Source organism: Dunckerocampus dactyliophorus, chromosome 13 (assembly GCF_027744805.1).
Source record: "Dunckerocampus dactyliophorus isolate RoL2022-P2 chromosome 13, RoL_Ddac_1.1, whole genome shotgun sequence".
NCBI lineage: Eukaryota > Metazoa > Chordata > Actinopteri > Syngnathiformes > Syngnathidae > Dunckerocampus > Dunckerocampus dactyliophorus.
Window position 1 is genome coordinate 460,859 of NC_072831.1, and position 25,800 is coordinate 486,658.

Sequence of the window (25,800 nt, forward strand, 5' to 3'; positions counted from 1 at the left end):
ATGGCCGTACATGTGCACTCTGTGACTCTATCGACCAATCAGTGCTTGTGCGTCACGGCAGCCTTTTCTCTTATTTTAGAATCAAAGCACAGCTTTCATCATCCGCACGTTTCTAAAAGATAAGGTCAAGAATACCAATCTGTTTTCATCATCTCCAGTGTACGTCCCTCGTTGCCGACAGGCACTTCATGTCTGCTTCCCGATGAACACGCGTTCTGAACGTTACTAGCTTGTTCTAAGCTCAACATGGCATCCTTGCTCTGATGGAAGCTCATCTGCAGACGTGACTTTACGTTTGGAGATGTGCTCTTCGTCTGGAAGTGTGCTCGGAGTTAAGCTGCTATTGGCATGCGGCTTCCTTCCTTAGCTGCAGCTGTCACCTCCTATCTTCGTCACCCGCCGCCCCCCCCATCCATCTGAGCTTGCCTCTTCCTCATCTGCAAGCTAACTGACTCATCGTGCGCTGAAATCAAGTGTCCGACTGCACTGCATCAAGATGGACTGCTATATCTTATCTTTTCACAACCTTAAGCTAATGTCCAACTACACGCTGGACAAGAAAATGGAGCGAGGTTCCCTGGGCTGGCCAAGTTAGTGCATCAATACGTTTGCATTCCACGATTGGCTGTCAAGCTATGAACAGACTGCAGTGTGTCCAGATATTTTTAAATACCATAATGAGGTATCAACACAGACTGTTGGAAAAGTGAATGGAGTGCGGTCCCCTGGGCTGGTGAAATTAGCTCTGCAACACATTTGCATTCCACCAATCTCTGTTAAGCTATGAACCGATTGCAGTGTGCCCACTTTGTTGTAATGCTCTACCTGTATATGAGACTGTTGTAAAAGTAGATGGAGTGAGGTTCCCCGGGCTGGCAAAGATAGCACATCAATAAGTTTGCATCCCATCAATGTGTGTCAACCAATCATGTCATTTTTCATGTAATACTGTATTGTATACTGCATAAGAGACTGTTGAAAAGTAGATGGAGTGAGGTTCTCCAGGCTGGCAAAGTGAGCACATCGACATGTTTGCATCCCACAAATGACTGCTGCGCAATCTCGCCCCTAATAGTAGAACTGCAGCACATCCATATTTGTCTACTTTGGCTTCTTGGGAGGGTTTGCGCATCCCAAAAAGGAGCCATGAGAAGCAGCAGCGTCGCCTTTGCGGCCCTGCGGTCGTCAGCGCTAAGTTGCTGCACGCTAACTGACCGCCCTTCGTCACGACTCTCCCCGTGCGCTGCTCAGACAGCACTGCCACAACCCATCAAGCCACTCTGGTGAGCGTCGCTGCTAAGTGTTACTTTCTGCACCCTCCACACCAGCTTGCTACGTCCTCCCCCCACCCCCAGCCTTGTTAGATAATGCAAGCAAAACGCCTGATGGACTGTTGTCTTTTTTGTTGCTTTTCGGCGCACGTTAGCCACGGCCAGCTCATGATGGTTGCTTCTCCCAGGCCACATGCTCACTTTGTGCTACCGAAATTAGAAAGGAGCTAAAGTGATGCTTATTATTTATTACTTGCTTCTTCTTCACGTCTTTTTGACAACTGAGGAGTGTTTAAATACAGTATATATATGAGAAACAAAATAAAGTTAGATTGCAATTTTTGGAAAATTTGGTTATGGAAGAAGTTATAAGATTACAAGAATAAAGTCATCATATTATTGGAATAAAGTCCTAATTAGGAAATGAAAATGCACAAGAAAAAAGTGGGAATATTTGGAAAATTTAAAAAAAAGGAAAAAACTGCTGTCGTGTTATGAATCAAAATAGAAAGTGAAAATATGAAGTCGTATTCCAATCAGAAAAAAATGTCGCAATTTTACAAGAATAAATTTGTAATATGAGAAAGATCATGTAGTTTTCCTAGCATAGAGCTGAAATATTCAAGAAAAAAGTCAAATATGAATAAGTTGACATCATCATCGAGCTTTTCCCTTGAAATAGAACTTCTTAGAAAGCATCCTTTCATTCACTGGAGGACAAAGTTAGGACACCCCTGGGTGAAACGAAGCGTAGCTTGAAAGGTGTGACGGATGGCACATGGATGCATGTCGCCGTGTTTCCTGCAGAAGACGGACTGACGGAGACGGCAAACAGAAGACACACAGAAAGACAAAGCGGACTACTGCACCTTTCTGGAGGCTCATGTCCACCATGCGAGGCTCGGCCAGCTCCAGGAAGAAGTTCTTGTTTTTCTCGTACTCTTCGTCGTCAATGATTTTCACGTGAATGACTTTGCTGCCAAGGGCGATGAGGAGATGGACAGAGGGGGACGGGGTGGGGAGAAGGAGAAGGAGAGGTTAATTTGCCATGGAAGGACACAGAAGCCGCTTGCATTAATAATCTGCATGGCGAAAAAGGTTAGGAGGTGAGAGGTCCGTGCGGTTGCCGTGGTGATGGCGCATGCAGCACAGCCGGACGCGCGGCGTGAAATCCATCAAGAGCAAAAATAAGTTGAGCAAACACTAAGTGAAAGAAAGTGTCGCTTTCCAAATCGATTTTCTGGGGGGATATGGAAGTGCCGGTCGGGACACTGCACCCCCCACCCCCTGCCTCGCCACCCCCAAAACCCTCCCCCATGCTCCAGCCCTCTCAGGCATTTTGGAAGGAAGCAGTTTATTGCAGAGTTTGTTGCTTGGCTCTGCTTTAATGAAGTCCCTCTGTCTCTTTCCGGAAAGAAAAAACACCAGAGTGTGACATCATCACGAGGGAGCAGCTCAACAGCACCCCAGTACCCGCGAGTCAGTGAAAGTCCAGTCATTGTTGAGCACGCAACACACCATGAGTCGGGGAAACTGGAATCTTTGTCAACCCGTGAGTCAACATGAGTCTTCGTCTGCTGTTGAGTCAGTGCAACTCGAGTCTTCATAAGCACGCGAGTCAGTGAAGCTGGAGTCTTTGTCCACCTGTGAGTGAGTGACACTGGTGGGATGAGTGAGTGAATGGTTGGCAGGTTGGGCAGGAAAGGAGAGGGTTTGATTTGAGACAAGGCGCCAATGTGTTGTAGTAATATATTATACTAATAATACATTCATAATACAAATATTACGCCAAATAATACATTCATCATACATGATACATATAGACTGTATGTATGTAGCCCTGAAACACCTTGTGTGTTCCTGCAGTGCATGTACGGATGGCGATGGAGCGTCCACACTGTCCATCCGTCTCCTCTCATCCCTTTTTCTTCCTAGCCAGGCAAGATGGCCGCCTGCTAACAGCGTCTCGCCTTTCATGAGGAAGTCTAATTGGCCAACGGAATTCGCCGGCTGTCTTTCAGAGCTGTGATCTTTGTCTGACTTGTGTGCGAGGAAGGAGGAAAAAGTGGCCAAAAGCAAATGCACACACACACACACACACACACACGCTCACTCTATGGATGACAGCAGTGTGAAGTTGACCCCCTCCAGGGAAGAAATGAGTGTTTTGGCCCTCATTAAGTCTTCCTGCAACAACTAGCCCACCTATAAAGTACAGTACGCCCCAAAGCTAAGTACAGCCCATGGTAATACTACCTGGGATATACTTCAGAGTAGTCAGTGTGCAGCGTGTGGAAAGAGTGCGGCCTGGGGGCCATTTTTGGCCCACAGTTGTTTTTTTTATTGGCCCACGGCACATTTTAAAAATATCATTCACTAAGAACACACACAAAAAAAGATCAAATGAAAAAATTATTTTACAAAATAAAGTCCAAATATTCCGAGAGAAAAAAGTTGCAATTTTACCAGAATAAACTGGAAATATCACCAGGAAAAATAATGTCAATTTAGTAGCATAGAATTGAAATGTTGAAGAAAAAATGGGAATTTTTGTAGCTGAAGTTGAACTTAATTACTCGTTATGATAACGAACAAACAAAACGAAGAATACAATTGTCATTGTTTAAAAATAAGGTTGGGTTATAATTGATGGGAATTAAGTCCAAATATAAGTACCAGAAGAACAACTGAGTTCAAATATTTGGAACAAACAGAACAAAAATGGGGAAAAAAGAGAAAAGAGTGAAGCATACACTAGCATAAATACACTTTCCCCTCCCGTGATGACAAGGTTACTCTCGAAAGGAACGCTGGCAAAAAGCAATAAGGAGAGAAAAGGCCGCTGGGCCTCACGGGAAATCAGTGTCTTCATCACGCAGCTCATCATTGTCAACGAGAGCTTCCTTTACGCTCATGCTGCCCATTGCAGAACACTGCCAGCCATCCCAATGAAGACATATTCCCATGATGTCATCACTTTATTCTATACATGACCATTTCATCCATCCATCCGTCTTCCACTTATCCCAGGTGGGCTAGTAGGGGCAGCAGCCTAAGCAGGGAAGCCCAGACCTCCCTCCCCCCAGATACTTCGTCCAGCTCCTCCCGACGGATCCCGAGGCGTTCCCAGGCCAGTGGAGAGATAGTCTCTCCACTGGCCTGGGTCTTCCCCGAGGCCTCCTACCGGTCGGACGTGCCCCGTACACCTCCCCAGGGAGGCGTCCGGGAGGCATCCTGACCAGATGCCCGAGCCACCTCATGTGGCGTTTCTCCCGGATGACGGTGCTTCTCACCTTATTTCTAAGGGAGGGTCCAGCCACCCTACGGAGAAAACTCATTTGGGCCGCTTAGGCCATCTTGTCCTTTGGGTAACTACCCAACACCCCGGCTGTGTCTACAAATTCTGTTCATAAAAGTAATAAAGAGAATTGGTGACAAAGGACAGCCCTGGCCAAGTCACTGGAAACGGGTCCAACTTATTGCCGGCAATGCAGACCAAACTCTGACACCGGACTTACATGGAACGAAATGTCTGAATTAGGTGGTCCGGTCCCCCATACTCCCGAAGTATCCCCACAGAATTCCTGCAGGAACATGGTGGAATGCCTTCTGCAAGTCCACTAAACACATGTAGACTGGTTGGGCAAACTCCCATGCACCCTCAAAGACCCTGCTGAGAGTGTAGAGCTGGTCCACAGTTCCACGACCAGGACCAAAACCACATCGCTCCTCTCAAATTCAAGATTCAACTATCCAGTGGATCCTCTTCTCCAGAACCCCTGAATAGACCTTCCCAGGGAGGCTGAGGAGTGTGATCCCACATAGTTGGAACACACTCTCCAGTCCCCCTTCTTAAAAAGGGGGACCACCACCCGGTCTGTCAATCCAGAGGCAATGAACTCGATGTCCACGCAATGCTGCAGAGTCGTGTCAGCCATGACACCCGCACAGCATCCAGGGCCTTAAGGAACTCCCGGTGGATCTCTTCCACCCCTGTGGCCCTGTCCCTACCACTTTCATGACTACCGTGAAATGCCACGTATAATCCAGTGCAGCAGATGTTTTTTTTCCTCTTCATCCCGCATTTTTTTGACTGATGCCCCTTATGCTCCAGAGCCGCTTACAGTCTGGAAAGTACAGCAGTTTTTTCTTGACTGTTTCCCACCAAGTATCAGCGAATAGTCTCTTTTGTTCTTGTGCTGAGTCAGCACAAACTTTGTTCACAGAGCACACATCCATCAGCAAACGCGAGCTGCGGACGCGGCGGACAGCGGGAAGCGCCGAGAGAGACGCGGTCTGGGAATACCACATTCCCGGGAGAAGATTAGTACAACGAGGATGGCGGCGGCGGCGGCGGAGGAAAATTGCTGACTCGTGTAGCTGAGGAAGACAAAAGAAGAAAGAAGTGCTCTGCTCCCTCTACGTCTCCATCAAGGCTTGACTTTGCTGTTTGGGATCTGGAGCGAGAACACAGGAAAAGCTTCTTCTCCAAGGACGCAACAAAGCGTCTGATTGGTTGACAAAGGAAGCCAAGGACAGAAAGTCATGCAAGATGCAACAACAACAACAAAAACACAATAAGCGTCCTTCCTGATTTCTTATTGTTTTGCATGTTTGTCACACTTGAATGTGCCATGTGTCTTTGTACTGATCTTATTTTCAAGAAAATACAGTACTTGTGCAAAAAGTCCTTTATTTTATGGATAACTTCCAGAAAATTCCCCTTCTTTTCTGGAAAAAAAACTCCTTAATTCCAGGAAATGTTCCTTCATCAAGAAAATTGCCCTCATTTTTCCTGAACTTCCACAAGATTTGTTGAATTTTCCAGAAAATGTCCCGTTTTTTCCAAATAACTGATCTTATTTTCAGTGGCAAACACTGACAGGCAAGCGCGCTCGTCACATGACCGTCACATGGCAAGCACTCCGACATTTAGGGACATTTAGGGATGACTTGATGCGACTTTGACAGTTGGACAGCGGTGCCATGCGTGAACGGGCACCACAGGACTGTGAGCGTTTTAGTTTTTCTTTGGCTTAGAGAGATGAATAACACGTGTCGGTGTTGAGAGAAGGCAAAAAGACAAGGAAGCTAGCAGCTGACAAAGGCGTCTTGCGTCTTTTCATCAGGAGATGAGTTCGGATTTATGAACAGGCGTTTCTTCTGGACGGCCGGTAAATGTCATGTCTCCCCACCGCGCCGCTCGCTAATGTTGAAGAGGATTACGGATGACGGAAGGGGGCAACACGCTCGCTGGGATGGAATGAGCTCTGCCGCTCCCCGCCCCCCCCACACACGAGAGCATTGTCAGAGAGCATGCTTCATCTTGATGATGATGATGAAGGCCAGGAACAGGAGGAGGGAAAAGGGGATGGTCCAACAACACACGTAGTACACACACCTAACAGTCACTTCATTAGGTACACCTTCTCATGAGCTTCAATACGACAACGCTATCAAAGAAAAGCAGCTAGTTTACCAAGTGCACTTTAGAGTAGTCAGTGTGCAGCTTGCACAGCAGTATAAATGTCAACACAGAGTCATTACTGTGGAACGCTGGAGTGTCCTAACCTTTTCCTCCCCTGGGAGGGCCACATAGTGAAACACAATGCTTTGGCATAAAGGTGAAAAACCACACAGGCTGGGCCAATCAAATTAATCACACGCAGGTTTTTGAAATGGGAACTTATTGAAAAATGGTTTTACAGGTTTGTAAGACAAACATCAAACATTTGATACCAAAGGTTTCCCACTTTGTCTCTTGTTTTCTACACAGTTCACTCATTGGTGACGTGTTCAAGCCACGCCCATCTTCTGTGGATTCCAGGTGCAACACGCACATTGAAGATGGTGATGACATTGCCACACATCTCAAGAGGGATTCCCCCAATTTCCTGACGGATGTTGGTCTTCAGGGCCTCAGTGGTCTGTGGGTTGCTACAGTACACGCTCTCCTTCAGGTATCCCCATAGAATGTCATCACCATCTTCAGTGTGCGTGTTGCAGCTGGAATCTACAGAAGAGGAGCGTGGATTGAACACGTCACCGGGACTGATCCATGGGGAACCCCACAGGTCATAGCCATTTGGTCTGAGACTCAGTTACCAATTCCAGTGCTTCCTGTCCTCCAGATAGGACTTGAACCAGTATAGAGCAGTACCAGAGATTCCCACCCAGTTTTCTAACATCTGGAATAAGATCACAACATCAGCTGTGTCAAAAGCGCTCAGGTCCAGCAGAATTAAAAGTGAGACTTTGCCTGCATCTGTGTTCAGACGGATATTATTTGTCACCTTGATCAGAGGTGGGGCCTAAAGCCTGATTGGAAAGTAGCAAACACATTGTTAGAGAGGAGAAAGTCAGTAAGCTGTTGGTATACCACCTTTTCTAAAACTTTGATACGGGACGATGCTTGTTCAGTACTGCGGCATCAACACTGCTGTTCTTCAGAAGAGGCTTCATGACAGCAGTTTTTAGGGCCTTGGGAAATGTTCCAGTCTCAAGTGAGATGTTAACTAGAAATCTAGTGGCAGCACGTTGATGGACCCCGACTGCAGATGATCTCTTCCACTGTTTTGTCACTGACAGGTGTGAAATGTGTCCCGCTGGCTGCAGAATAGCAAAGTCTGTGGTGGAGATGACTGTATTTTTTTATACTTTGTCATGAAAGAATGTTGCAAACTCGATGTAGAAATGAGTCGTAAGGGCAGTGAAACTGGAGGGTTTGTTCATCTGTTCACTGTAGCAAACAGGACTCCAGTCTCCAGTCGCCCTCGTCTTATGCAGGTTTCATGAAAACACACAGCTTATCTTTGGACACTCATCATTTTCCTCATTTCCGTTCTCCCTTTTCTGTTCCGTGACAGACTCTCCTTTTCTCCATGGGGCCTTTTGCTTACCTTGAACCATTCTAACCTTGACAGGAGCAATGGTATCCAAAACAAGTCCATCAGGTGATGTCTAAGAGCCAAACAGGTGATCAACGTGAGAGCAGGGGGTGTCATCGAGGCTCATCCTGGCTCGAAACTGCGTCCTTGTGCCGTCATGAACAAGCGTAGAAGCAACTGCTGCTTTGGCTGTCACTGACACGTTCAAGAAAACATCCACAGCATTGACATTTGAAATAGCAACACCCGTAGTGATGATCCAGCCAAGAGTGCGCCCTCTGCTGTGGGTGGGCTCACACCCTCTGCTGTGGGTGTCTGCTGTGGGTGGGCTCACACCCTCTGCTGTGGGTGGGCTCACACCCACTCATATTTCCTTCTGTTTTTTTAATATTGCAACTATTTCACCTTCCTTATTGTTTGTTTGTGACTCATTCTTGCAATATCATAACCCCCCCCACGTATTTTTTGATAATATTACCACTTTAAAATAAAATAACATTTTTCTTCTTTCAAATTTCAACTAGATGTTACATTATTTTTCCTCCTAATATTAAAACTGGCTGGCGACCAGTCCAGGGTGTACCCCGCCTCTCGTCCCAAGTCCGCTGGGATAGGCTCCAGCAGAGTGAGGATAACCGGCATAGAAGATGATGGATGGATGGATGGATGGATGGATGGATGGATGCTATGACGTTACTCTGTAAAATTCTGACTTTTTCTTTTCAGGATGTGCCTTGGGCTGGAAACGGCCCCCGGGCCGCACTTTGGGGTAGGGTTACGGTCTGGGGCTGCATGAGTGCTGCCGGCACTGGGGTAGCTGCGGTTCATTGAAAGAAAGATGCATTGAGACATTGTGAAGCACAGCATCCCACAGTCTTCTTCTGGACCTGAATGAAACATGTCAGCGTGCAGCATATCATGCACTGTCAGTACAGTACAGTGTTTCTTCTTCTGACATTTTACCCGCTTCAACTGTCACTAGCGACAAAACAGGAGACTTTTCTGTTCTTTTGGTGCAATAATTGAGTCTTGTTTATAGTCAAGCGTGGCGGCGGTTGTGTGCACGAGTGACGCTGGCGGTGGGAGCTGTGGTTCATTGAGGGAAAATGATCCTGCCGTCCACAGAAGGTGCCGGTGTTCATAACGAAGTGGCTAATGAGTGTATTTTGCGCCACTTGGGAGCGATTAGAAAGTCAGAGAATGTCATTGTTTCCTGTTCCTGTTCACGCCCCCGCCAGCTGAAATCAACAACCCGCCTATCAGCGGCCCACCAACCCGGAAGAAGCCTGAAATGAAAACCCCAACGCACAGCAGCCCACCACTTTTTAGTGCCAGCTTGTGAGCCATGACTCATATTTACACGCGTTTTTATTCTGTGTTATCATCAATGTCAGCCACCACATCGTTAGCCCTGATGCTCCAAACTCACCTGGGACAGCACTGGCATGCGTGTGTGTGCGTGTGCGTGCGTGCGTGTGTTTACCCGTGACATTCAATGGCAACAGAAAAAAAAAGACATGAATACAATTCTTGATTCACAGCCTGGAGTTGTGCACACACACACGCACACACACACACGCCCCCTGGAGAGACGCGTCCTGACTATATTTAGATGTGCATCTCCCTCTGCCTCGTCTCTGAACAGTCATGTTGTCTACAACACATCTAATGTACCATGTAGTACACGTAGTACATGTACTGCATGTAGTATGTGGCACTGTGATATACAGTAGATGAATACATGGAAATCGTTGCCCCCCCCATTGAATGCACTGGTCCCAGCTTGAGGTCACCAACATTCTCCTTCATCAGAATTCATGCTTCCATTGATCCCAGCAAGTCTTCCAGGTCCTGAAGACCACCACACTACCACCACCGCATTTGACTGTTGCTACCATCAGTTACAATGAGATTACTGTGAGTGCCCCCTGGTGGGCAGTGTAAAGACGGCATCCCGGATGACCACAAGGTCTATGAATGAACGCCTTATGGTTGCATTTTGCTGTTTTGAAGTTTGAGAATGCTTTGATGCACATATTTCATGACTACAGATATCATTTATTCACGAGGTGCGGCCGGCCAGCCCGTGTCCTGTGGCTATTTCTGAGCACGTTCTCCCATCCCGGCTCCACGTGTCTGCAGGCAACCCTGGCATTCATCATGTCAGCACCTTCTGCTGTCAGTGACTTTCCCGTCCACCCGCTGCCGCTCACGTGATTATTTTGTGTATTTTCCGCCGCCACGCTGGCCGTGCCAGCGTCTTCTTCAAGCGTGGACGCCTCCTGGCAGGGAATGCTGTCTGCTTGGAAGGCACACCTCCTCCTCCTCCTTGTCCCGCACGCTCAAGTCAGCCTGCCGACTCACCGGAGTCTCCCATAGCAACCGTGCTTCATCCACACGGAGCCTCACCGCAGATCCAGTCCAGTGGTTCTGTCACAGAGGCTGTGAATTCTAATTCCAGTGCACAAAGCTGAGTTTTTTTTTCATGTGCTTAATATTCCTGCCGGCCTTCCCTGGCCTGAGGTAGCACAGGAATAAACACAGCACCGACTGTTAGCAAGCAAACGCCGCCTCTCGCTCACAGCTGAGCAAACAACAGGACCACGTAAGAACCAAACACCCGAACCGCACCGGAAGCCAGTTAGACCGTTGCCAGGGAGCAACCAAACATGCTAACCCCACCAGCCTGGGGAACCTTGCTCCATTCCTTGGACACTGACTATTATTCAAGTTAGCATACATTCCGTTTGAGATCAGAACGCTAACGTCCCTCACCAAGATGCTAACACCACTATGCTAACATCATGATGTCAACATTCACCAACATGATGCTATACATCCACCGTCATGATGCTAACACCACCATGCTAATATCCACCACCATGATGCTAACATCCTCTAACATCCACCACCATGATGCTAACACCACCATGCTAACATTAACCACCATGATGCTAACACCACCATGTTAACATCCACCACCACCAAAACGCTAACATCCACCACCATGATGCTAACATGCACCACCATGATGTTAACATTCACCACCATGATGCTTACACCACCATGCTAACATCCACCACGCTAACATCCACCACCAAGATGCTAACATCCCCTGCCATGATGCTGACGTCCTCCAACATGATGCTAACATCCACCACGAAGATGCTAACATCCCCCACCATGATGCTGACGTCCTTCGACATGATGCTAACATCCCCCACTATGATGCTAATATTCCCCACCATGTTGCTAACATTTCCCACCGTTATGGTGCCGTCCACACTCATGGCGGCGAGTCAGCACATATTTTCCACCTATAATGACCTCGAAAACTTGCAAATGTCAACAAAGTGATGGTAACTTGCTAGTGTTGACCACTTACAAATCCTGCAGGTGGCTTGGTAATGCTAACAACCTTGATGGTAGCGTGCTAATATTACCAAGCTTGCCTGTGCTAACTACCTGTAAAACTTGCAGGGAGCTCGCTACCATGAACCAACTGGACACTGCGGGTAGCTCAGCAGCGCTAACAAAATTAATGCTAAAGCTATGACCAACCTTGCTCAATTTTGTGTAGCACACTGATACTAACCAGGTGACAGTAGCTATATCACGTCAACATACTGTAGCTAGGAGCTTGCTAATGAACTTTGCATGCTAATGTTTACAAAGCGGATTGTTGCTGACTAAGAAAACATCCTCGAAGTTTGCTATCGCTACGGGACCACAAGGGTAGGAAGTGGTGCTCCGAGCAGGTGTTGACACGTGTCCGTCTCGTCTCGTAGCCGCAAGGCGTTGGCTAAAGTCCCCGTCAACACGCTTTAGCGTATACGACATATAGCGTATACGTATACGACAAGTATACGACATTGGCAGCAGCGGAAGGTGTTAGCAATGAGATCTGCTGAAGCTGCTGTTGGCAGCAAGGTTGTGAGTGCAAGTCCTGCCCTGCCAGAGACAACGTCTGGAAAGGACAAATACACCAAGTACTACTAAGTACTACTAATGCTACGACTACGCATGTGCAAAGAAGATACGGCAGTCAGGTGACCGCAAAAGACTGTCCATCAAGGTGCACGTCTCACACTTGTGTGGCAACAACGATGACCTCCACCAAGGAAGGTTCTACGTACGTTTTTGCTTTGTCGATAGCTGATCTTCATCTTGGGCTAGGATGGACACAAAGGCAGCAGGTATGGACACCTTGGACAGGAAGGGACACACTACCTACTAACTTTTTCTCAAATGTTACCGAAAAATGAAAGAAATGAGACATTTTCTGAAAAACAAGTTGAAATGTTGGTGTTGAATGGGGGGTGGGGTCGGGGGGGCATGAAAGAACAGACGTTTTCTGGAAAATAAGGGACTTTTTTTTAATGATAATGATTATTCCTCCCCTGAATAAATGCCTGCTGAGCAGGTGAGCCCTCACGAGGCGTGATGAAGGCGGCACGGCGGCTAACGAGTGTTTACGTGAGAGGGGGCTAATGAGAGCGCGGCTATAAATAGCATCACGCCAGGGTTTGACAAAGCGCACGAGCGGGAGGACGCGTGCATGTTTCCCGCCATACTGCGCCTCACGTGGGCGTCGATCACGTGAGGTGTCGATCTCAACACCGTCAATAAACACTCTAACATCCACAAACACCTCGAATACGTCAGAATACGTCACATCATGTAAGAATGCACGTGGCCACAACAACGTCTTCTCTTTTACGGCTCTCACCCTGACCCCCCCCCCCCCCGTGGCTTTGCACGGAAGGAGCCAAGATGGAGTCGAAGGCGCGTTAGCTAGCAAGGAGAGAAAAAGGATGCTTTTTTTATTTCCCCCCCAGTCTCACCCTCTTTATGTAACACGCTAAAAATAACCCAGTGTGCACATTAACACACACACACACACTAAAAGGCAGTGGTGGGGGTGTGGGGGGGCACATTCATGCGTATGCAGATTGGGTGCAGTTGCTATAGGTGACCACGCAGCGGAGCAGCGTCACGGCTTCCCGAAGGGGGCGTGGCGAGTCGAAGACAAGCTAGCACGATGCTAGCCAGCAGGGGGCGCAGTGGTCCGCTGGATCTGCTCGCCTGCGAGTTCAATCCCCGGGCGGCTGACGTTGACGTAGCTTTCGTAACCTCACAGCTTGACTTGACTTTGTTTCTCCAACACAACAAACATGGCCGCCATGGGCAGGAAGTTCAATATTAGGTTGGAACATTTCCTTCAAAATAAGACACATTTCCCACCAATCAGGCTTTCTTAAATAAAACACATTTGCTGGAAGATAAGACACATTTTTCCAAAATAAAGGATTAAAAAAAATATTCCTTGAAAATGAGGGACATTTTCCAAAAATAAGACTATTTTTCCGAAAAATGAATATTTTTTAGAAAATATGGCAACCTTTCCAGAAATATGAGGGTTGTTTTTTAAAAATAAGATACATTTTCTGGAAAAGAAGGGACATGTTCTTGAAATAGAGGGTTTTTTGGGGGGTGGGGGGGTTAAAACCCATTTTCTTGACAATAAGTAACATTTTGAAGAAATAAGGGGGTTTTTCAGGAAAATGAAAATTGATGAAAAAATGTTGATGGAAACAATGAGACATTTTCCAGAAGGAAGGGATTTTCTAAAGGGGGAAAATAAGACACATCTTCTGGAAAACCAAAGACATTTCCTCGGGAAAAAAGGCTACATTTGAAAGAAATAAGACAACATTTTACAAGATAAGACAAAAATAAAAAATTTTTTAAATTCTGCAAAATTATCCGGAAAATCCTCCTGGTGTTTTCTGGAAAATAAAGGAAATTTTCCAGAAAAAGAGGATAAATTTGCCGAAAAGAAGGGATTTACTTTCAGTATTGAAATGACTGATCTTGTTTTTGCAGCAATAAGATGATGCAATGCTGCCCCAAGTGGCCAATTCAGGAAATGTCAGCTAAAGAAATTGATTGGAGGAACAGAAAGCAAATCAGCCAGTCAAAGTTGACGTCCAAACCGGTGGTCGCCACGGAGGCCCCTGAGGAGTCCCCATCTTATTCCCACTTTTGGAAAATGAGAAAGTCTTTTTTCTATCTCAGCTTCACGCTACTAATATGACTCATTTCCCCTCGTAATACGCCAGCGTTCTTCTCCTAAAATGAGCACTTTTTCTCCTCTTCATATTTTGGCTTGATTCCTGTGCAGTGACTGCTGATTTTTATTTTGACATGTTTGCTGTTGTTTAAGTTTCCTGGTGAAACGATGTTTGTGATGTACATTCAAATGGAAGATAAGGGAAATGATCAGTCCAAGTCTTCCTTCAAAGACTCTTCTCGTCCATCAGTCCTGAGAAGAATGGATCGTATGACCTGCGCCGGGTATTGCAAGACGAGCGAGCGTCTCTTAAACAATGCGGGAGCCTGGCTGCCGGCCAGAGGGTTGCCGTAGCGCAGCCTGACTGGGTACCAGAATGGATGTAAATAGCATTAGCAGCGCTAGCATTAGCACTAGCAGAGCTACTGTAGTCACGGGGAAAGATTCGCAACACTCGAGTGAAACGTGCGTACATCGCAGCCAACTCATCGATCTCGCTCACGATGTGGTGGGATGTGTGCACATTTTGGGGATGATCCGGATCATCCGGAATATTTTCAAGGATTCTTTCACATTGCGAGATAGGAGCATTTTCGGCATTTGTGCACAAAACGCCACAAAAAAATACAGGACAAGCTTCCAACAGGTTGTACAAAAATCCACAAAAAAGACTGATCCCGATCATGGAATCATTTCAACAGATTCATCGCTCGATTATTTTTCCATGAATCATGAATGGGATTTTTAATCACACGTATTTAAATTCCGCCTTTTTATTCCGAGATAGAAGGTTTGACGTGACAGAGCAAATCTCCAGGTTGCCACTTGAACGTTCCGTTCAAATAACGTTGAACGTTCCTCAATGTCCACAAACATACAAACATGATCATCTCCCGAGTGGGTTGATGTGAAGCGCGTCGTTTCAGTGAATGGGGTCACGGGTCGGGTCGTACACGGACCACATGACCAGGAAGCAAACACTTCCTGATTGGCTACGCGACCTGTCAGAAAACAAGCAAACACGCCCATCACGCTTTTCAAAGTCAAAGCTGATATGTGGGAATATCTGGTGTATTATTATATACCCATCCATCCATCCATCCATCCATCCATCATCTTCTATGCCGCTTATCCTCACTAGGGTGGCGGGTATGCTGGAGCCTATCCCAGCCGACTCGGGCGACAGGCGGGGTACACCCTGGACTGGTGTCCAGCCAATGGCAGGGCACATATAGACAACCACTCACATTCATACCTATGGACTATCTAGAGTCTCCAATGAAGCTAACATGCATGTTTTTGGAATGTGGGAGGAAACCGGAGTACCCAGAAAACCCCCCCACACACGGGGAGAACATGCAAACTCCACACAGAAATGCCCAAGGGAGAATCCAACCCAGGTCTTCCCATCTCCAGGCTGTGACTGTGTTGGCCAACGTGCTAACCACTAGACCACCGTGCAAACCCTAACCCTAACCCTAATATAAACATAACCCTAATAGAACCCTAACTTCATCTTGAATACAGGAACATTTCCAGGAATTAAAGGAAAATGAAGGTCATTTTCTGGAAAATAAAGGAAAGTTTCCTGAAAAGAAAAGACATTTCCTGAAAATAAGGAATTTGTTTCCCATCCAATGAAATAAGAACCTTTTCAGAAATAAGGGAAATTGTTTGGAAAAAAGATACGTTTCCAGGGGGAAAAAATGATTTTTTTCTAGAAAACAAGAACAAATTCTGGAAAAGAAGGGAATTTATGTGGAAAGTACGTGAAATGTTCCGAAAACAAAGGGAAAAAATGCAAAGACATTTCTGGAAAACAAGGAAACCTTTCCAGAAAATAAGGAAAATTTCCTGGAAAATGAGGGAAATGTCCACGGCTGGAACATTTTTTTGGGAAATGTCCTTTATTTTCTCGTAGGACATGGCAGTACAATGGCAAGCTTTTCCTTGTCATATTTTGACTTATTCTTGTAAAATGCCTTCTGATTTTCACATTTTTCTGTTGTTTTGTTTTTGCTGTTTTGGCAGAAGAGAATCCGGCGTGAACACACCAGGGTGGGGGTCAGGTGAAGCTGGCGGGTCTATTCCGGGACGTCTGGGAAAGTTCTAGCAGGGCAAAAGCTGAGCGCTCAGCAGTTTTGCTGACGAGCATGAACATGTGTCGTGTCAGTCACCGCGTCCGGAGAAAGGAGGTCAGACGAGGCAGAAGCACAGGAAAAAAGGTGCAAAGTAAAAGCGGCGTAAAATGGGAACACGTTTCCGCAAATGTAAGCTAATTGGGCTGCACAGCACTCATTCGTTTATGGATCCATCAGCGCTTGTTAAACACGCGCGCCTCCTGGGAGCAAACAGCTGCCTTGTCTTCTGCGGCTCAAAGCGCGATTGCTTCGTCCTCTCAAAGCCGCGCCTGCTTTGACCTCCGCCAAGGAAAACTATGCCTCTGCCAAGGTCAAAGCATCCTGATACGATCATGGATGCAGATCGTGCTCCAAAGTTCCTTTCAACAAGAGAGTCAAGTCAAGTGTACCTCCTCTTCATCTTCTTTGCTTTCTTTCTACTCCTGAAGCGCCGCACATCAAATGTGTCAAAACGTGCACACGTGCCGTATTGCCTGTGACAAACCCACCACAGGGGGGCGCTCTTAAACTACCCCGGAGGGCACGGGTGGCCCACGCAGCATTGTAAAGATATCCTTTAACAAGAAAAATAAACACATCAGCAGCAATTTGACAAGAACACAACTTTTACCGCAACCTCATGTTCATTGTTTTCTTGCTTCCCGTAATATTCCGACTTGAAGAAAACATATTTCAACTTCATGTGACTAAAATCAGATTCCTTTTCCTCATATTTGGAAATTATTCTCACAAAATATGACTTTTTTCTCTTAATATTTGGACTTTAGTTTTGTAAAACGTCCGTATGTGCCCTGCCATTGGGTGTACCCCGCCTGTCGCCCGAAGTCAGCTGGGATAGGCTCCAGCATGCCCCTGCGACCCTAATGAGGAGAAGCGGTATAGAAAATGGATGGATGGACTCCACACAACATCTGTTCTTCTGTCTACATATCCATCCATCCATCCATTTTCTATGCTGCTTCATCCTCATTAGGGTCGCGGGAGCCTATCCCAGCTGACTTTGGGCGACAGGTGGGGTACACCCTGGACTGGTGGCCAGCCAATCACAGGGCACATATAGACAAACACTCACATTCATACCTATGGACAATGTAGAGTCTCCAATGAAGCTAACATGCATGTTTTTGGAATGTGGGAGGAAACCGGAGTACCCAGAAAACCCCCCCACACACGGGGAGAACATGCAAACTCCACACAGAAATGCCCAAGGGAGAATCCAACCCAGGTCTTCCCATCTCCATCTGCTAACCACCAGACCACCGTGCAGCCCTATCCACATCTCATTCTTGTAAAATGACGACCGAATTTCCATTTCTGCTTTTGTTTTTTTGTTTTTTTGTCGTTTTCTTGGTAAATGATATTTTTGGAATGTGCCGCGGGCCAATATAAAATAGCCACAGGACACAAACGGCCCCCAAGCTGCACTTTGGGCACCCCTGGCGTATGAAAATGCTCCCGTGAGTCCGGGGAACATCCGGGAGCACGTCGTGATGGACGTTTCCCGGGGATTTGTCAGCAAGTCCCCGAACAGTGTTTGCCGTTTTCTACAAAACCTGACATCAGAGCGGATGAACGGAGAGGAAAAGAAAGGATTTGCGTCAACACCGGAGTGCGTTTATTGCACCGCTTAGCTGAGCAGCAGTTTGGAATAATAAGCAGCATTTACAGAAACACAGAGCGCACGTGTCAGCCTGACGACTGCAGGCACGCTCTTCCATGAACATTTCAACCATGTCTCGCGCTGCACACGGAACTCATGCACTTATTAAGCACATGCATGAATGCAGGACGCATGAAAAATGCAACAGGCGCCAACATGGTGATGCTCATCATGCATGAAGATGAGGCGATAACGCTCGAATTTGCAGCGGCACATTATGCGAGCAACACATACGTGCTTTGTCAGTGAAATGCTGATTCTACACACTCGCTCCTATTGGAAAACGTTTCCCGTTTACCAGCCAACAGTATTGCACATTTATTCACAGCAGTTGATGAGGAAAAAGTCACCATTTTACAAGAATACTATGAGGAAAAATAACGTCCGTTTAGATTCAAGAGATTCAAGATTCAAGAGAGTTTTATTGTCTGGTGTTAAAACTGGTGGTTCAGAAGGGAGGGCTGCCCCAACAATGTTCTGTGAGGTCTTGATCACCCGCTGGAGTGCCTTCCTATCACGTGTTGTACAGTTACCGTACCAAACAGTGATGGAGGCGGTAAGGACACTTTCCATAGTGCATCTGTAGAAGCAACTCAGGATTGTGGTGGACATGCCAAATTTCCTCAGTCTTCTCAGGAAGTACAGTCTCCTTTGGGACTTCTTCAGAATTTGTTGGGTGTTGTGAGACCAGGTGAGGTCCTCGCTGATGTGTGTGCCAAGGAACTTGAAGGTTTTCACCCTCTCCACCTCAGTCTCATCAATAAACAGGGGTCTATGCGGCTCCTTTTCCCTTGTTCTTGGGTCGATGATCATCTCTTTAGTCTTATCTGTGTTGAGAAGGAGATTGTTATCACGACACCAAGCTATGAGGTCCGCCACCTCTCTTCTGTATGATGTTTCAACACCACCAGTGATCAGTCCGATGACTGTAGTGTCATCCGCAAATTTAATGATGCTGGTGTTGTTCTGGGAGGCCACGCAATCGTAGGTGAAGAGCGTGTAGAGGAGTGGACTCAGCACACACCCCTGTGGGGTCCCAGTGCTCACAATTCTTGAGCTGGATGTGCGATTGTGGACTCTGACTGACTGGGGCCTGCCTGTTAGGAAGTTAAACACCCAGTGGCACAATGTTGACAGATTCAATCAAAAAGACATCATTAGTTTGCCGTTATAAGTTTTAATGTTATGGGGAACAGGTTTTTTTGTATTATTAATTCAGTTTTGATGAAATCAAGTTTTTTCATTTTTTGAAAATTTGGTTTCAAATAAAGTTGTACTGTTATGACAATAAAGCCAAAATATTATGTGAATAAAGTCCTAATTACGAGAAGGAAATAATATAAAATAAAATAGGGTTAGGGAAAAAAATAATAATAAAATAGTTGGAAAATGAAAAAACAGCTGCAATTGTACCACAATGGAGCCAAAATATATATATAACCCTAACCCTAAATATTACACCACTTTCAGAAGAATAAACTGCTAATATTATGATGAAAAATAATGTCATTTTAGGAGTTATTTTAGTTGCATTCTTTCATTTTTCACTAATGATTGGACACCCTGGCTTGGAGTAAGCTCTACTGGACATGCGCGTCCAAGCAGCATGATCTACATATGCTGCACCTGTCCAACATAGTAGATGGCGACATCACATGTGACAATGGAGTACCATGACAGAGCGGGACAGGAGGACACGTATGTTAGCACCTTTACACTCCTATTAGCCAACATTGTAGACATCATAAGAGAAAATAAGACATAGAAAACCTGTTTACCACCTTCTAAATACACTTTTTAACATGATTAGAGCCCTCTAGACATGACATAACACCCCTATAGTCACCTTTACACTCCTATTACCCAATATAGTAGACATAATAAGAGAAAATAAGACGTATACGACATAGAAAACCACCTTGTGAAAACAGATTTTAACATGATTGGAGCCCTGGTGTGTTCATAAGTAAGGTGTATGAAAAAGCAGTATGGAAAGGCCATAAAAGTGTAGCAAATGGACGTTTGGTGTAGCGGGAGGGGGAGTATTTATCATGGGACGGTAGAAGATGTCATCCAGTCTGCTGAAACTTGCAGCAAAGGGGAGTGATCCACAGAGGAGGAACCCCTCGCAGTGACAAGAATACATGTCATCTTCAGGCTCCAACAAGTTTCTGTCGCATAAATCAAGATACGTCCCCAACAGGAAGGCGGCCGGCCCCAGCAGCTTGCTGATCACCCTGATGCTCCCACCTGCAATCAACCTCCCATCTCCCCCAACGGTCTCTCCCCTGGGCCTCCTCCAGGATCCCACGTGTACACGTACACGTGTTAATTTGATTCATATTCTGCTCGCCCTTGGGGGGGATCAATATTTCCCAAGAAGCAATTTCGTCCACACGCGAGCATCCGATAGCATCGCTTCTTGAAACCAGACAAAAAAAGGATGACACAGGACGAGGACACAGCCCGGCTGTTTGATAAAATCCACCATGTTCCTTGCAAAACAAGTACCACCTACACCACCCACAGCACCTACACCACATACACCACCTACACCACCCACACCACATACAGTATACCACCCACACCACATACACCACATACAGTACACCACCGACACCAACTACAGTACACCACCCACACCACATACACCACATACACCACCCATACCAACTTAACCACCCACACCAACTACACCACCTACACCACTACACCACCCACACCACCTACACCACCTACACCACTACACCACCCACACCACCTACACCACCTAAATCAACTACAGTACACCACCTACACCACCTACACCACCTACACCAACTACACCACCTACACCACCCACACCACATACACCAACTACACCACCTACACCACCTTCACCAACTACACCTTCATTACATACACCACCTACACCACATACACCACCTACACCACCCACAGCACCTACGCCACCTACACCACCTACACCACATACACCACCTACACCACCCACACCACATACACCACATACAGTACACCACATACACCACCTACACCAACTACAGTACACCACCCACACCACATACACCACATACACCACCCACACCAATTACACCACCTACACCACCTTCACCAACTACACCTTCATTACATACACCACCTACACCACATACACCACCTACACCACCCACAGCACCTACGCCACCTACACCACCCACAGCACCTACACCACCTACACCACATACACCACCTACACCACCCACAACACATACACCACATACAGTACACCACATACACCACCTACACCAACTACAGTACACCACCCACACCACATACACCACCCACATCAACTACACCAACTAAACCACTTACACCACCTACACCAACTACACACCTACACTACCTACACCTTATACAGTACACCACCCACACCACCTACACCAACTCCACCACCCACAGCACCTACGCCACCTACACCACCTACACCACCTACACCACCCACAGCACCTACGCTACCTACACCACATACACCACCTACACCACCCACACCACATACACCACATACAGTACAGCACATACACCACCTACACCAACTACAGTACACCACCCACACCAACTACACCAACTAAACCACCTACACCACCCACAGCACCTATGCCACCTACACCACATACACCACCTACACCACCCACACCACAAAAAACCACATACAGTACACCACATACACCACCTACACCAACTACAGTACACCACCCACCTCACATACACCACATACACCACCCACACCAACTACACCACCTACACCACCTATACCAACTACAGTACACCACCCACACCACCTACACCTACTACACCACCCACACCACCTACACCACCTACATCGTCTACACCACCTACATCAACTACAGTACACCACCCACACCACATACACCACCTACACCACCTACACCAACTACACCACCTACACCACCCACACCACATACACCACCTACATCAACTACACCACCTACCTCACCTACACCAACTACACCACCTACACCAACTACAGTACACCACATACACCTCCTACACCACCCACACCAACTACACCACCTACACCACCTACACCACATACACCACCTACATCAACTACAGTACACCACCTACACCACCTACACCACCTACACCACCCACATCACCTACACCACCTACACCAACTACACCACCCACACCACCTACACCACCTACACCAACCACACCACCCACACCACCCACACCACCCACACCACCTACACCAACTACACCACATACACCACCCACACCACCTACACCAACTACACCACATACACCACACCACCCACACCACCTACACCACCTACAGCAAAAATTTGAAACAAAAGAGCAAAGAGTGAAGTTGCAATTATGTTTTTCACCTCTCTGACAAAGCTGAGATGCCCTTTTTTCTTGATATGCTGTACATACAGTATATCTTGTTATCATATCTTACAACATATTAAAGTTGCATCCTTTCATTTCACTATGTGGCCCTCATTGGGGGAAAATGTTTGGACACCCTGCTGGACGTGCTGATAAATGAGCATGTAGTGGAAGACAGCCTCTCCACTTTCTCATGCACTCCAAAACATTGTTAAAGTTAGGCATGAATGTGTTCTGTATACATTCAGGAAAGAAACAACATCTCTCCAATGATCTCCCGCTTCCAACCAACGCCACGTGGTCTCTGTTGAATAAACACCGCGGCTAGACGTGGAAGATTTTCACTAAAGGAAGGACACCGCTCACGAGGGGACGGAACACCAAAGAAAAACGGCAAAGCCAACAAAATCAAGATGTTTCCTCTTTGTAATCAATGGACGTTAAGAGCACAAGTGCCGTCTTACCAGGTCTCATCGTTCTTGAACTCCAGCTCGCCGTACGTGTCCTCGAAGTCCTCACCTCCCCCCTTGGCGAGTCCTTCCAGTGTGCGATACGGCACAATGACCGTCCCCCTGGCGCCGGAAGTCCTCAGCACCTTCACTTCCATGACACAGATGCTTTCGCTAACGTGCGCCGTGCTGCTCTCGAAGGTGAAGATGCCGGCGTGGTCGTCATCCAGGATAGTCACAGTGGCGACGGCGGGGAAGCCCAGCATGGCCTTCGGGTAGGGGAGGCTGTTGGCGGACAGCAACTCCTCCTCGGACTCCAGCACGCGCAGGTTGCTAAGGCGCACGAAGAAGTGCTCGTCCTCCTCAAAGATGTCATCATCGATGATGCCGACGCTAATTTCTCGTACTGTCTCCCCGGGTTTAAAGACCACCGTGCCTTCGGTGAACTCGTAGTCAGCACCAGCGTTGGCCGAGCCATCCTCCGTCTTGTAATCCACGTAGATGGTCTTGTTGATGTTACCGCCCTTCCTGGAGATGCTGAGGATGGCGGCGCCGCAGTTCTCCAGACACTGGTATGCGGCGGGCTCGAAGGCCACACGGGAGACGTACTCCTCGGCCTCATCCACGTGCACCTCCTGCACGCTGGCGCTCTTCTTGGCCTGTTCCGCCACGTGCTTCTTCAGGATATTCCCAGCACCCGTCATCATGCGCGTGGCCTGGATGCGGTAGAAGGCACGGCTCTTCTGTTGGTGCGAGAGAGCGTAGTAGTTTGCCATCTCCACCAGCTGGTCCACCTCTTTCTCTGGGTGCCTCTGCTTGAGCTCCTTGAGGATGCGGATCATGTCGCGGCGAGATTCGTCCACCTCTTTGCTTTCAATCAGACCCACCAGGTTGCCGGTGGTGCCGTCCATGAAGTGAGAATTAACCATCTTGCCATCCATCTCCATCGCCTTGGAGCGCTCCGTCTCCGTCTCAATGATGACACCGCGGTGCTTGTCTGTGCGGTACTTCTTGTGCATGAACTTGTAGAACAGCAGGCGCCGGTCGGCCACCCAGGCGAGGACCACGCAAACGGGGAAGAAGGCGAGAGTGAGCAGGCCCTCCCAAACTTGGACCTCGTTGGGAGAGAATACGGCCAGGATCATGTAGAGCCAGATGTAGGCGAAGATGCTCCAGCCGGCCGTGATGAAGAACACCCGCAGGTGCTTGACCTTGCGGACCTCCCCTTGGGGAATGACGGACACGCAGAGGCCGATGATGACGAACATGTTGAAGGCGGCGCTGCCTACGATGGTGGATGGCCCCAGCTCACCCGCTTTGAACTCGTGTCCGCAAACCTCGATGACGGAGAGCATGATCTCGGGGGCGGACGATCCCAAGGCCATGAGGGTGAGGTTGGACACCGTCTCGTTCCACACCCGGATTGTGGCTGTGGTGGTCTCCCCGTTGGGCCTCTTGATGACGATTTCCTTCTCCTGCGATGTGATGACCTCGATGGAGGCCATGAAGCGGTCGGCGATGATGGAAACCCCCAGGAACATGTAGATCATGGCCACAAAATACACGATGACCCGTGCAATCTTGTCCCCCATGGAGGGATCCTCTGGGTACCAGATGGGCAGGATGATACCGGGACTGCACTTGGAGTTCCCCGGGCAGGTGCCATTGTCCGGGGTGAGCAGTGGACTTGGAGTGGTCCGGGTTTCCGTGCAAAGGAAATTCACGGCTACTAAGACCAGCCCCAACCACAGGCAGGCCCAGCACCTGGGACTTACAGGCCTGGACCCCTCCATGCACCCTCCTTGGTCTCAAGGGTCCTGACCACACTTGGATCCAGAACTGGACTTTGATGCCAACCGACACCTGAACACAACACAGGACACAAACCATCGCTCAAAATCATGTGTGCGGCGCACCCATTGAGATACATACAGTACATGGAATACATACCTACATACATGGAATACATACAGTACATACATGGAATACATACATCCATACGTGGAATACATACAGTACATACATGGAATACATACATCCAGACATTGAATACATACAGTACATACATGGAATACATACATACATACATCCATACATGGAATACATACAGTACATACATGGAATACATACAGTACATACATGGAATACATACATCCATACATGGAATACTGTACATACAGTACATACATGGAATACATACAGTACATACATGGAATACATACATACATACATCCATACATGGAATACATACATCCATACATGGAATACATACAGTACATACATGGAATACATACATCCAGACATGGAATACATACAGTACATACATGGAATACATACAGTACATACATGGAATACATACATCCATACATGGAATACATACAGTACATACTGTACATAGAATACATACAGTACATACATGGAATACATACATCCACACATGGAATACATACAATACATATACAGGGGTGTGAAAAAGTGTTTGCCTCCTTCCTGATTTCTTGTTTTTTTGCATGTTTGTCACACTTAAATGTTTGAGATCATCAAACTAATGTAAATATGAGTCCATGACAACACAACTCAACACAAAATGCACTTTTTAAATGAAACTTTGTATTATTAAAGGGAGAAAAAATCCCAAACTACATGGCCCTGTGTGAAAAAGTGATGACCCCCTCCCTTTTTAAATATAATTTAATGAGATGAATTGAGATCTATCAGTGTGGAAAAGGTTATAAAGCCATTTCTAAAGCTTTGGGACTCCAGCCAACCTCAGTGAGAGCCATTATCCACAAACAAAACATGGAACAGTGGTGAACCTTCCCAGGAGTGGCCGGCCAACCAAAATGACCCCGAGAGTACAGTGACGATTCTTCCAAGAGGTCACAAAAGACCCCACAACAACATCCAAGGAACTGCAGGCCTCA

The 25,800-nt window shown here is 47.1% G+C and overlaps 1 protein-coding gene across 7 annotated transcripts in view; it reads right to left on the reverse strand.

Moving 5' to 3' along the window:
• Nucleotides 1-25,800, reverse strand: part of slc8a3 (solute carrier family 8 member 3) — a 75,757-nt gene that overhangs the window by 42,869 nt on the left and 7,088 nt on the right. For 4 of the 7 annotated variants that reach the window (XM_054796058.1, XM_054796056.1, XM_054796057.1 and 1 more), the window contains 2 exons: nucleotides 22,892-24,739; nucleotides 2,141-2,247 (listed from right to left, as the gene is read on the reverse strand). In XM_054796058.1, coding sequence (XP_054652033.1) covers nucleotides 2,141-2,247; nucleotides 22,892-24,669 — 1,885 coding nt within the window. In that variant the 5' untranslated portion in view covers nucleotides 24,670-24,739. Of the gene's footprint in view, nucleotides 1-2,140; nucleotides 2,248-22,891; nucleotides 24,740-25,800 lie in introns of those variants that run through there. The other 3 variants (XM_054796059.1, XM_054796060.1, XM_054796062.1) reach the window with 2 other exon arrangements.